Source organism: Pagrus pagrus (assembly GCF_965226575.1).
Source record: "Pagrus pagrus genome assembly, chromosome: 9".
NCBI classification, from domain to species: Eukaryota; Metazoa; Chordata; class Actinopteri; order Spariformes; family Sparidae; genus Pagrus; species Pagrus pagrus.
This window is the reverse complement of record NC_140193.1, coordinates 26,957,301-26,971,714: the sequence shown is the minus strand read 5'-3', so window position 1 is coordinate 26,971,714 and position 14,414 is coordinate 26,957,301. Positions and strand designations below refer to the sequence as shown.

Genomic DNA, 14,414 nt, shown 5'->3' with positions numbered 1-14,414 from the left:
TGAATTCAAAGGCTTTTTTTTTCATATGCAGAAATAAAACAAGTTATCAACGCAGTTGAAATTCTTAGTTCATTATGTCTCTAGTGCTGTCAATTTACCTATTTAAAAATATCCTAGAAATGTATAAAAGAAGAAAGATAAGACATAAACACACATTCATGTCCGCTCATACATACTGAGGCAGAATGCTGAACTCTCAGGAGCACAATAAGATAAACTATTAACCAGGATAGGTCATTCATTTAGCTTGAGTCATTCTCACAGTCAGACACTGATTGACCCTCTTAGACAAACTAACTGACAAAAACTTTCATAAACATTAAAAACACTGAAGGAAGGGCCAAAGGTTTGCAGGAGGTGAAGGACACGAGAAAGTTAGAGAGTGACGGGGGAAGGACAAGGAATTTAAACGGGAAAGGTAGAAAAGAAAGAAATCTAATGAAGGAAGGATGGACGGAAGAAAAATGAAGCAAGGTACTGAATGAAGGAAGACTGAGCAAATGAGAGAAGGAGAAAAAAATGGTGGAAGGGATGAAAGAACGAAGAAAGGACCGAAGGAGAGTAGGAGGTGTTTGCTGCTCCTAAACAATTGACCTGGGCAAGCTTTTGGTGTTTTTTGGCACACAGTGAGAGGCCGGGGCCCAGACTGCTGACGAGAGGCTTAGCTGGTGTTGAGCCACAGTGGGTGGAGCATCACACTGTGAGGGGGGGAGAGGTGTGGGGGGGTGGGAGTCGGGGTGAGGGAGGATGGGGGGGCCGGACTGCCCTCTGACACGACCCTGTCACAGAAGAGTAGAACCAACACGTAACGTAGGCCGTCCAAATAGCTGAGACTAAGGTAAGACACTGATTTTATCCACCTCAGGAACTGTATTTATTTACCTGCGTGCATTAACAGGATTCTGCTTGTTCAGTTGTTTACCTTTTATGCAAATATACAAATCTATTGTTTGTTAACCACATAAATCAATAACAGCAACAAGATGTCAGGATGTGTTTTTTTACTGTTGATGAGCAGCACTCCAAACGTAACCAGGCCTGTGTGACAGACACTAATGATCTATAACAGAAGCTGCTTAAATCTTCACCTTGTTTAGCATCGCACTCCTAATACCACACAGGAGGTATTCTAGAAATTCACCTGGACAATGTGCTCTCAGCAGCCATTCAGTGGGTCTAAATGACCAACAACTTTCACAGCCTACACATGACCGAGGCTCACATTCATCACACACACACACACACACACACAAACACACACACACACACACCCAGCCACAATGAAAAAAAGAAAAACCTATAGATAGATAGATGTGATAAAATAATAATAATGTGAAGAAAAAGCAGCACAGCCTGGGGGTAAAATACATAGCAGAAAAATGTTTTATGTGTATTTTACATTTTATAAATTTAAAGTAAGAGACAACTAAACGCTTCACTAAAACTAAATATGAGTATAAATCTTATTTAACAGAATATATTATTCTAAATATACAGTATTACATTTTTTGTATAATCCCATTTTTTATAATAAACACTGTAAAGCTAAATGGTAAAATGTAAACATGACTTCAAACACGTTCTAGTTTAAGGTTACAAAGCACAGAGATCAGGAAGCAGGTAGGTCCAGTGTGAGGTGTGACATTGTGTTTACAGCAGTAACAGGTGTGACATCAGAGGTCAGGTACAGTCGGTCTATAGACACGCTGAACGGAGTAGTGTGCAGTACTGACACGCTCATTAAAACAGTCTGCTTGTGTTTACCTGCTTTACAGATGTTGAGTGGAGCTTTAAGAAGGGCCTTTCATTCAGTATTGCACTGCCCTCAAGTGTTCACAGCTGAAAACTTACACTGTGGTGTAGATACTACAAAGATTTCACAGGATGAAGGCTTCTGTATTGAGCTGCGTAAAATAAAAGGATCCTGTGTTGATTATAAAAAGCATTATACAAATGTCCAAATATACCATGACCAAGTCAGTCTTCTCCACTGTGTACAGCAGTATGTGCTGTAATTGTAATACTACTACTGGTCGCTTATTAAAAGTAATAATAGAAATAAAAGTAATATGCAACCATTGCCTCAGGGGGCTTTACAATCTGTACAGTGTACGACACCGTCAGTCCTGAGAGCCTTAAATCAAGTAACGAAAAACTCCCCGAGAAGATGTATTTCAGCAGGGAAAGAAAATTGAAAGAAACGTGAGGAAGAGTCACGGAGGAAGGATCCTTTTACAGGACGGACAGACGTAATGGATGTCAGGTGTACAAAACAGAATAACAAAATCACAGTATACAGATTACAACATGAATATCTGATACAAGTACTGTAGGTTATAGAATATATGTAAACAGAAATATTTAGATCAGACATTAAGAACAACAAATAAAATACAATACCAAATACATACACCCTCACTTATACTGTATAAAATATACAGTATATACATGATACATAGACAGCCTGATTAAAAAACTATTATGAAAAAGCCTTGTGATAAAAGTGACTTTCTCACTTTAAAAGAAGAAAAGCTACTCTTTGATTCTGCAAGTCTGACATTCTCAGGCAACTTGTTTCAAAGTAGTGGCACCCTGAGTGCTCAGGTTTGCCTCATGGACAACCAGGAAGCAGCACTTTGTTGTTTTTATCATCGTTACTGTTCTGTTTGTATCAAATCCATAAATAAAATCTAAAACAAACATAAAATAGTAGCTATAAAAGTGATGGTAATGATGGCAGGGTCATTACAACATTGGTCGGAAGAGTACCAAAAGTCTGTACTCAAGTACAAGTACAGTTACATTACTGAGATATTACTCAATTACAAGTAAAACTACAGTTATTAAAATAATACTTAAGTAAAAGTACAAAGTATTATTACTTTTGAATTGTTTATGTTTGATGCTTCACCAGTAGCAGGCATTCAGTCTGAATGCTCTGTTCTGCTCAGTGGTCACCGCTCCAGACCTGCTGCACTGTGAAATCTAGTAAATAAGATTTCACAGTGAGTTTACTTCTAATAAGAAGTAAATTAGACTAATAATTTTAATTTTTTTTAGCTTGTACAACTTAAATTTTATTGTTTATTTTACATGGTAATTCTGAGCTAATCAGTTTCTTTACTTTTATAAAGTAAAGTCAACTTTTACATTTTACATTGTAGAGCTTTGGCTCACTACACAAACAATGAGTTAAGCACAGTAATTTGAGTAGATGTTATGTGTATTCTTAACCCCTGATTTTTAATATCCATGAGATAGTATTAATGCTAGTATTAATGATAATAGTAGTAGTAATTCTTTTTGCAGCAGGCACAGTAATCACAGTAGTTTCTAGAAGTTTCAGTAAACGTATTCATGTAGGAGCAAGATTAACATTTGATGTTGTATAATCATCAGTATCTACAGCAGAAGTATCACTATTTGTGTATTTCTAGGTGGTTATAGTACTCGTGGTAGTATCAGCCTTGTCAGAAGCAGTAATGTGTATTGTGTTGTGGTGTTGTGTTTCTAGGTTATGACCATTGGGAGAGAGAAAGATATACTGAGAGAAAATGAATATTTGTCATCGGTGAGTACTGACCTGAACCACACAACACATCATCTCCACACTGTCTGTTCACACATCCGACTGTCTGTATGCTCATGAAGAGAAAACTGCATAACCCTTGTGAACTATTGACACAACAGGATCCATTCATTTAGATTCATGAAGAAACATCACAACAGATGAGTCAATAGTTTATTACAAAAAGATGCACTGTCAGTTTTTCAATAAGATTCTGATTTTTAATTCATTTTAATTATGTTGTGTTAATTTGTTAAGCTGTCATGTTTTCATCAACTCATTTGTTGATTTCTGGTATCACTGGCTTGAGTGATGTTGAGTGGTTGGTGGATTTGTAGTGGTAAACATAGAACTATAATTATTATTACTTACTCTGGTATGTTTCATTTTTCTGTAAATTGAACTGAGTGATGTGAAAGCATAAGACCTTCACATGAGGTGACATTAAAAAGCTTGTTTAGTCCCAAAATATTCTATTTACAATGATGATAGTAGGCAAATCCTGCTGGAAACAGGAGGCCATTCTGACTGGTAAATTAATTAAATGATTAATTAATTTACGAAATTATTGTTGATATATTGTCAATAATTGTTAGCGCTACCTTAGACATTGAAAATTCCATATTGCTATTTTTCCTGCTGTTTTTCTTCACCAAGGAAATGTAAGGCTTACCCACAAAGGTGCTTGCTGGAAAAACACTTATTTATGACAGCAGCAGGAACACCTCATGAGGTACCTTAGGACAAATAGTTTACTCATTTTTTATTCGTTTCTGCAGTTTGGCATTGGCTTTTTAAAGTCGCAGGTAGGTCTACACTAATGTCCGTCAAGGTCATCTTAGTAGACCAACAAAATATGTAAATAAGTGATAAACAAAGGCAGCTGGACTTGCTTGATGTTCTTGAAGACGTTTCACCTTCCGAGAGGCTTCTACAGTTAACAATCATTAATCCCCCAGATTATCAGTGACCTGCATGACTGAGAACCCTAACAGACGTATGGTAGTTGCTCAAGCTAATGAATTTCTTGTCTTCTTTTTTCACACAAATTACTGTGTAAATTAGCTCGGCTAATACTACATGCTGTATAACTCTGGCATAAGTGTGGATTTCTGAGTTTTAATTGAATTTGTGAGGTTGTAGTTTCATCACATGAGGTTCAGCAGGCCTACACATGAAGTATGCCTAGGCCTATGTTTAATGAGCATTCGGGAGAAGTGAAATTGTGGCACCATGGCTGCTAGGAAACTGTCATTAATAATGAACATTGCTTTGTTCACATTTGTGAATGGTTAGCTAGCTTAAATGACCATGATTTTGCATTTTGACATCATGTTAAGAGACTGAAACAGTAGAGTAATTAATTAAAAAAAAAAAAAAAGTCAGTAGTAAAGTAAAGTAAAGTAAGGATGTGGTGGTACTGGCAGTAAAATACTTACAGGCCAGCCCAACCTACATAAAAATATAAACAAAAAACATGTAAATCTAGTGGGAACGCCCCAATGTCCGCTACTTGGACAATAAATCAATAAACAAATGCCTCTTCCTAGTATAACAAACAAATGTGCTCCTACAAGCCCCAGGGAAACAAAATGTCAAACTGAAGGTGTATAGGGGCTTGGGTTAAGGGGTTCCCTAATAAACCCAGTTTCCTCACTCGAATGATGTGGGCGGCCAAGAAAAGACAATTGGGCCTAAACAGACCAGAGTTTCTGGCTGCCAATCTAAGAGGAATGAGGTTCTTAGTGGGTCAGGGACAGTTTCAGAATGAGGGTGAGAGCCACCTGTGTGCCACCCCCCACCTCTTTTAAGCCTTTACAAAAAGGGTGTCATCACACCACGATTGGCTGGGAGGGAAATGCCCCAAGCTGCTTCCACTCCTCAATCAGGAGTGAGTCTCCCCACCCTGTGCACATGTAATCTGAATCCCCTGCAATTAGACTTGAGGGATTTTGGAAAATCAACCCTAAACAAAGAAAGACAGCAAGTCTCAAACAATGGGACTGCTACAAGTAGGCATATTGCAGTGGTGCTAAAATGTGTCATGAACTCGGAGAAACGCCCTAACAGAATAACATCAGTCTGTCATGTCATGGACACAGCTACACTTGAAGGCAACAGCAGTCTGGATATGACAGATGTGTTTTGCTGAGGACGCTGCAGGTAGGCTACTTGTTGCTCCGCTGTAACAAAACTAAGGTGATGACAGGTGCATGAAAAGTTAGTTTAGGCTGCGTTTCACACGCCTTCCTTTCCTTCTTCTCATTACTTTACTTCTGACAACCTAAAAGTCGTCTTCCAGTGCCGAAAGAGACACGGTTGCTTTCCAGCCTCTACAGCAAGTTAGCTTGCAGCCTTACCACCATGCAAGTCAAGTATTGACTGTGAAACATTTTAATACAGGTGTGACAAAACCCTATCCTCCTAGTCAGAACAAATTTGTGTAAAATGGCGTGTTAATTTGAAAGTATTCCATGCTTAATTAATTCAGTTTTTCTATCATACAGAAAATAATATTTTGTATTGCTTAATTATTTTAGAAACTGTTAAAGGTCTTTGTCTTTGGTCTTTGAGATAGCCATCACTTTGTGGCCTTAAAGCTGAGGACTGCTAACTGTAATTTTCATTCATTTTTCCTCATGATTTTGTAGGCCTGAAAATAGTCACTTTTAATGATAATAGGTTTTTAAAGATATATGGTATGTGCCTCCACTTTGTGCAAATTTAAATGAGAAAATGCAAACTGCATCCAAAATTTTAATATGAAACAGTGGGTCAACACATGCACATTAATGAAGGTTCTGTTGCTGTGGCGGCTGCTGTTGAAAAGGTCCACTCCCAGATAAAGGGACCGATCCAGGAATCTTTTCCTCACTTTCTCCAACATTGTGATGTAGGGCATTTTTCCTTATTTTCTCAATAAATAATGCGTGGATCTTGATGAAAAAACGAATCTACTGTGTTTAGGTGGCCTTTCTCTGTGAGTGAGTACACTTTGATGCAATGGATCTGGTGGATTTAATTATGTTTTATTTGATGTTGGATTGGGTTTAACTGAATTAAAGGAGACTGTTGGGCCATGGCAGAGGTATGCACTTTACTGAGTGCCATTCTAGTTTGACAGATGTACTGTAGTTACTTTTTTAATTTTTTTAAAAACCTGTATATAAAATGTGATGAACTGTTGAGTGCTTTTACGTTGTGGTGTTGCACCTTTTACATCAAAAAGGATCTGAATACTTCTTCCAGGTGCAGGTAGTCCTGACTAAATGTTCTCCAGCTGTTGTGTGTAAGCAGCTGTGTCACCATCTGCATCAGACAACGTGTGATTAATGATAAACTTTCTTACTCACTGAGGACGGCATTCACAGCTGATTATTTGACATGACTGCCAGTGTGGAGATGGCTAAAAGAAGAGTTTTGTACATGATAGCATGTAGGCCTGTGCATACAGCGTGTTAACGTGTATGTCCTTATGTACTACTGTACCATCTGGACAACAGAGCACTGTGTCAGACGCCGCTTGTCCACACTATAGTTGGATTCACCATCAGCACATTTCCAGCTTGTGTAAACACAATAAGAGCAAGGGTTGCCCTCAGGTCACACACACTGTCAGTGGCTTTCATAGCGGCTCTTTGAAAGTTTGATTCGGACTGACACAAAAGCAACATTGTGGACACAAGGACTGACACAGACACAAGGACTCATCTCTGTTTTAAACCAAATAGAAAAACTCAAAGTTGGACGGTCATTTTAGTCGCTCAGATGCTAAAATGTTGAGGCTTGACTGTGGAGTTGTTGACTGCGTGACACAAGGGAAGTTTGAACAGTGATGTTGCAACTCCAGTCCTTCGTGGAGGCCGTGTCATGTGAGATGAGGGATTTTGTTTATGAATGATCAATCATTTGTGGTAAGTCTCAAAGCTGTAAACTCTTGCATGTAGTTAGATTTTTTATTTTGAACCTGGAGTCTGTTTGCTGTTGGTGCCTGCAGCTATTTGTATCACATGTAAAGAAACAAATCCAGATGAAACTGGATATGTCTGGTTGTGGTAAGACTGGAAATAAATAACAAATTATGTGTGTCCAGGTCAGCAGTGTTTAGCACCAAGTGAAGACATATTCTGAATTCTGATCTCGAGACAGTTATTATGAATATCAGTAAGTCTGTGCATATGGTCAACTTACGTGATGTACTGTATGTGTTAATGATTATTCAATAAGAATTTGTATTGATGGTAGATTATCTCCTCCCTATTCAATTCTTCCTAAACCGATATCACTAAGTGTCAAAGTGACAACTGGTGATCTTTGTTCCCGCACAGAGAGGGAGGTCGCTGTGCAGAGATGGCTATGGTATGCCTGACCGACTTTGAGGAGTATGCAAAGGAGCATCTCTCAAAGGCCACCTGGGATTATTATGCAGCTGGAGCAGACGAATGCTGCACCAGGGACGACAATCTGCTGGCTTACAAAAGGTACGGTGGGAAAAACAACATTTACCGAGACATTCAAGGTCACCACAGATACAACAATTTAAGTGTCCCAGTAGTGTTTAAATATTTAAAGACAGCTTTTTTATTTTACCTTCATCTAACACATTCATCCAAATGAATGACTACAGACATGCAGGCATTGTACAACATGTGTAGTGATGCAGAACAGTGTGAACCCACCTTAGCTCAAATCACTGTACTGATGTGATGAATAACATTGTTATTTAAAAAGATATATGTCAGAACTTCACTTCAAATCATTAATAAATGCACTAAAATCACCAACAGAATATGAAGAAATAACGGTTTTGTAATAATGCAACAGTCGTTTATGTGTTATCTTGCAGATATATTTACTGAAGTTAGCATGCTAACCAGCTAGCCTCTAGCCACTTTGTAGGTTGATAGTCCGATAGTAAACAGCACCAACACTCCCCCAGTGCTCCGAGCTCCTGGTCCAGGCAGAGTCAGCTAATGCCTGTGCCAACTGCATGGTTAACGGAGCTTACTAGCTAACAGCAGCTACAGTTAGAAGCAGTTAGCGGCGAGTCCGATGATATCCTGCCCAATATTTGTTTAGAGTTTGAATGTGACAGGTGGTCAGTTCTTACACATCACACCTTCAAATAGTTTTAAGACTAAAACTAAAGATCATATAAGGCCATAAAGTTTGGTGGACTTTGTGTGACGGCTGTAACTGATTTCTGTACATACTGTACAGTACGTGTGGTTGTGATGCCTTGCAGTATAATCATAAACAGGCAGTTGCATTTTTACCCTGTGCTGATGCTGCATTGTTCCTCAGACCCCCTGCAGTGAATAAGGAAATGTTTTGAGCGATGCATCACCAGTGGGACAGAGTGCATACTTCTCAGCTTTCCTAATGTCTCCGTAAAGACTGAAAGACTGTTTTTCCTCACTGTGATGGATCTGCACATTTAACTTTTTTGCATTAATAACGTTGTTACTAGGGATTTGTTTGCTGGTGCATTTGGGGTCAGGTTAGACATTTTCCTCAGCAGGAATATATATTGGTCTGTCTCTTGGAAAGATGATCCTAAATCATAGCTTTTGGGAGACAGAGTCCCAGAGGGTCTGTCTCTTCTTCGTCAGAAATATAAGAAATATGACTTGACCGCAAAAACAGTGTGGTATCATCTCGAGAAGGATTACTCTAAAACGAATGGCTTCATATGACAACACTGAATATTAAGATTTCGCTGTGCTGTCAACAGACTGGTTTGGTTCCAAAGGTCAAGATTTTCTTTTTGTTCAAAAAAGCAGAAAATAACTCATATTTACATATTTACATACATGTTTTACTGACTTATACTTTCTGAAGTGGTATGTTTGATAAACGTTTTTGGTGAGAGTATTTAAATTAGAATCAAATTTAACATGCGGTCATGACATGAGTATTTAACTGACTTCTCCAATGAGATAGACTAGATGTGCCTTTTTAACCATTCCCTGAAATACAATTTTAAAGTGGCAATTTGTCAGATGACTTTAGCCAAAATTTAGATTAAAACAGGGTCACCCAGACTTTTTCCATCTGAGAGACAAAATGAAACTGAATTTTGGGCCATGAGGAATATGAAAACACTGTATTGTCCCTCTAAGTCCCTCTAAACACCGTACTCAGATTATGAAGAATATTTAGCAATCAATAACTGATACCTCATTTTTAGCTTGCAAAAAATAAAACAGCATTAACAGTGATTTTCATTATTATTGTTTTTAATCAACTTTTCAAGGAGAAGACAGCTCCTGCAAAGAGTATAGTGAGCAGTTAGCGGTATGCTGCCCCCTGTAGTTTTGGAGTTTTCTGACCATTACACCTTCAAGTAAAACCTCTTGAGGTTAGAACCACCAACAGTTTGTCTACCATCAGAGATTTAATCAGACTATTCATGCCAATGCAGCTATCATGTCTGTATGGTGTGTCATAATATTGTGGGCCTTCAAATCAAGGAGTATTACGGATTGTTTTTGTTTTGTTTTTTGGGGCAAGTTGGGTGTATGATTTTCAGATTGATGTGAACGTTGCTTTGTCAGTTATTTCATTTGCTGAATTAGGCAAAATGAGACATCCCTGTCTGTTCATTCACAGCTTCTCAGTTGATAAAATAATATTTTGCTTTATTGTGACATGAAAAATATATTGTATATGATAATAGATATTTTAATGTATATCAGCCACTCCTAAATGCTTTACTTGACACGCTCATGTGTACTTCACACTCAGGATCCGTCTGAGGCCTCGCATCCTGCGGGACGTGTCAGTGAGTGACACACGGACCACAGTGCAGGGGACGGAAATCAGCTTTCCAGTTGGTATTGCACCGACTGCCTTTCACTGTCTGGCCTGGCATGAAGGAGAGGTGGCCACTGCTCGGGGTGAGGACTGTGTGTGTGTGTGTGTGTGTGTGTGTGTGTGTGTGTGTGTGTGTGTGTGTGTGTGGTGTGTGTGTGTCTGACCCGGTTGTGGTTAAGTATGGAAGAAATACTATTGACATATGCCTTCCTGTTAGTTCAAAGACTTTGCTACAATATTGATTTTCACGTTTAACCTTCATTTCCAGGGTTATAGGTTCCTGCATTGGTTGAGAAAAGAATACAATAACTGAAGCTATTTTGAGGAGATCATAAACCCTTTTCATAACGCACACAAAATAATTTATTTGGAGACACAAGGTTTTAACCAATATCAGTGTTAGTATACATTGCCAACACTAGGTGGGAGCATAAGATTGCTATAATCAAATTACTGCTCTTACATTTCTGAAAGTCTGAGGCACATGGGTGCAGCTTACTGTGACACTGGACTTCTCAAATCAACATGTCATTTTTCAATAACCATAGTAATAATTTCTCATGTTCTGCCTCACAGCCACGGAGGCACTCAACACCTGCTACATCACCAGCACTTACTCCACCTGCTCAGTGGAGGAGATTGTGACAGCAGCTCCAAACGGTTACCGCTGGTTCCAGCTGTATGTGTACCGGGACCGGAAGCTGTCAGAGCAGATTGTGCACCGCGTCGAGTCCCTCGGCTACAAGGCATTGGTCCTCACCGTCGATGTGCCATACACCGGAAAGCGCCGCAACGACATCCGCAACCAGTTCAAGCTGCCGCCACACCTCAAGGTCAAGAACTTCGATGGAGTGTTCCAGGTAACATGTTCAAAACTCACAGACAAACCAGAAGTAATGACATGAGACACAGACAGACAACAGACAAGACAAAGCAAAGACAAGTCAGGTCAAACAAGGAAAAACTGCTTGATTCACTCCTTCACTGATGTAAAAGAGCATACAGTTGTTCTTAATGCAAATCAACCGAACACAGTCACATCGTTTACTTATATTGTGTGAAATATTGACAAGAAGTTAAATGTATTTGTGCATTTTAAATGCATGTAAGTTTTTGTGGCCTATGGAATGTGGATGCAAGTCTCTATGTACCAGCAGTGTCAAAGTTGCTTCACAACAATAGTTTTGCCTTTATCGGTAAAAGTAGAAGCAACAGTCTTAAAGCAGAGAACATTTGTATTTCATTTGTAAGTTGATGCTCACAGTGGTTGCACGTTATGCAGGAGACGGCTGTGCCAGAGGAGTACGGGATCCCGGCCAACACCTTGGACCCCTCCATCAGCTGGAAGGACGTGTACTGGCTGCAGTCCATCACCCGCCTGCCTATTATCATCAAGGGGATCCTGACCAAGGAGGACGCTGAGTTGGCTGTGGAGCATGGCGTCCAGGGCATCATTGTGTCCAACCATGGTGGGAGACAGCTGGACGGTGGCCCGGCCTCGGTACTTCTTGACTGTTACCTCCTTAAATTATACTGTATTAAAGATCAATTTGTGTTAATGTGATGTTTAAAGAAGGTAATGCAATACCCATGTCAGTAAGTAACAGCAGTGACACAGTAAGCAGTAGCATTATCAGTACAAAAGCAATAGGAGCAGTAATGGAGACATTACTGCTCAGTCATAGCAACAGCTTTTCCCTTTCTAGTAGTAATAATGTGAGGATTAGTGCTACAAAATAGTTTTAATATTAAAGAGTTGAGTGAGAAGGCAGATACCACTCTTATGACTGGCACCTCTGAAGACCACTTATTCGGGATTTTTTGGAGCGACGGTTGAGGAGACAAAAAAAAGCTCCATACTGCACATGCTCAATTCTATCTCAACATTTCCTGATACTGTAGCCCAACAGTGTACTACGGGAGAAAGCCTGGTGTACCGTAGCCAGGAGCACGGCAAAACATGTTAGAAGGCAGTTATAGAAGTTGCCATTGTTAGAGTTGATGTTGCTTTCCATTACTACAGCAAACCGTTGGGGTGTTTGGCAGATGCCGTAGCTGTTCTGCTTCATCACTGCTTAAAGTCCCTATTAACATATAATATCTTCATCATCTTATATCTTAAACAAAAGTGTAAAAACAAGGTCATGGTTTTACATAGAGTGCCTTAAAAATCCCAGCAGGTTGTCTGTTAAAATCATTGTTTTCCAGCATGTTCCCTGTTGTTTCAAACATGTTTATCATATTTTCAACTCTGTCGCCAACAGATTGACGCTCTGTCAGAGATCGTGGACACGGTGCAGGGCAGGATCGAGGTCTATCTGGACGGAGGAATCAGGACAGGAAGTGATGTATTGAAATCGCTGGCCTTGGGAGCCAAGTGTGTTTTCATTGGCCGTCCAGCAGTGTGGGGCCTTGCTTACAAGGTACAAACAACAGCACCGATCAGTGTGTGACACTGTGTATGCGTGTCTGCTGGCATATTTTCGGATTGATTATAAGCACTTCAAAGGTTTTTCACTGGAATGTTATTCCTGACATCTATCTGGCTTTGTTGACACATTGCCTCTCTTGTTTAGTTTCTAACCCACATGACCAGACTGCACTAAGCTGCTGTCCTTGACAGCTAAAGTTTATCTTTGAAAGTCATTGACACTGCTGGAGCTAGGGCCTTGGTGCAAGGTTTGCATTGGTTTTAAACCGTTAAATTACTGTTTGCAACTTGTAGAGCTGTTCTGCTGTCTGAAGTGGAGGATCTGATCCACTGCGTGAGATGCAGAACTAGAGTTAACAGAGTATTTTTCTAAATAAATGAGTTTTTCTGTAGAAAGAACAATCGCGTCTTAAAAGCTGAAGCTGATGTTAGGCATTGTAAATTTTGGATCTAGTGTTCTATAGTAATTATGGTTCCTGTGTGATTTTCAGGGTGAGGAAGGAGTGAGGGAAGTACTGCAAATCCTAAATGATGAGTTCCGTTTGTCCATGGCTTTATCAGGTGAGAGATGCCAGGTCAAGATACTGAATCAGAGTAACAACGCTGACATATTTTGAGCATTAATATGAGAGCAATGATTTCTATTTATCTCATCCAGGCTGCAGGAACGTGGCAGAAATAAACAGGAACCTCATTCAGTTCTCCAAACTCTGAGAGACCAGCAGAGGGCAGCACCGGGGACAATAATGGCACCCACTGAACAGGACTCACTACTGAACCAAACCAACAGTGTTGAACAAGAGACCGGGCCTCCACCGTGACAAAGGAACTGAAAGAAGTTTGCCTCAGAAGTCGTGACTTTATCATGTCAGGGAACACGAAAACATGCAAGCAGCTTCCATAGTTTGGAAATGACTCATATCTGATATCCAATATGTATTCATGCAGGAGTGTACGAGTGAGACAGTGTCTTGGGAATGCTGAGGGGTCGGAGGCAGATTTAGCAAGTGAAAAAATGGAAGTGTTTTTGCTTTTGGATTGGAGACGATGGGGGCACTTTTCCTGAAACCAACACACTTTGGATTTTATTGTAACAAATTAACTGATAATGACATAACACTGCGGATGGAGATGCTGCCAGTGCTTGTGATTAAATAAACACCAGCTGAGGTGATGAAGATCTGTTGCTCTGGATCTATTATTAGCAGATAACCGATGTAGCCGTAGATGTAGCAGAAGTCTGTCTTTTGCTTTTATTTTCTAACTTCATACTGAATGGACTTTACATGTACAAATGTTCTACAAGGAGTTTTAACTGCTTATCAAACTGTCTCTATATGACTTACATGAGGAAACAAGAGTCAGAACCTTGGTTATTTCCTTGTAGTTATTACACATATTGTGAATGCCGTTTACCAACTTATCCTGGCTGGATAAGATGCAACAGCACTAAAACAAAATGTCCTTTGCTTCACCATCATTGTGTTACAGTTATTGACCCTACAGAGTCACAAATCCATGCATTATGCCAACACATTCTCACTCCCAACACATCAAGTAGTTTCAGGCACCAAAACTACTTGGTAAAGTTTAGGAAAA

At 39.6% G+C, this 14,414-nt stretch overlaps 1 protein-coding gene across 3 annotated transcripts; it reads left to right on the top strand.

The window, feature by feature from the left end:
• The first annotated feature begins 781 nt into the window (after window positions 1-781).
• hao2 (hydroxyacid oxidase 2 (long chain)) lies at window positions 782-14,290 on the top strand. 3 transcript variants are annotated; one of them, XM_084361202.1, is made up of 9 exons: window positions 782-838; window positions 3,515-3,571; window positions 7,897-8,049; window positions 10,316-10,467; window positions 10,961-11,244; window positions 11,667-11,885; window positions 12,649-12,807; window positions 13,307-13,376; window positions 13,474-14,290. In XM_084361202.1, exons 2-9 carry the CDS (start codon window positions 3,555-3,557, stop codon window positions 13,527-13,529), a joined length of 1,110 nt encoding a protein of 369 aa, XP_084217328.1. In that variant the 5' UTR covers window positions 782-838; window positions 3,515-3,554; the 3' UTR covers window positions 13,530-14,290. The 3 variants fall into 3 exon arrangements, with proteins under 3 accessions (XP_084217328.1, XP_084217329.1, XP_084217330.1); XM_084361203.1 differs by lacking the exons at window positions 782-838; window positions 3,515-3,571 and adding an exon at window positions 5,540-5,731; XM_084361204.1 differs by lacking the exons at window positions 782-838; window positions 3,515-3,571 and adding an exon at window positions 7,305-7,482.
• Window positions 14,291-14,414: the final 124 nt, after the last annotated feature.

Bases quoted from the DNA above. Each gene is read 5' to 3' on its own strand.
- hao2 (XM_084361202.1), top strand. The intron at 8,050-10,315 runs GTACGGTGGGAA...CTTCACACTCAG, and splicing joins AATCTGCTGGCTTACAAAAG to GATCCGTCTGAGGCCTCGCA. The intron at 13,377-13,473 runs GTGAGAGATGCC...TATCTCATCCAG, and splicing joins TTTGTCCATGGCTTTATCAG to GCTGCAGGAACGTGGCAGAA.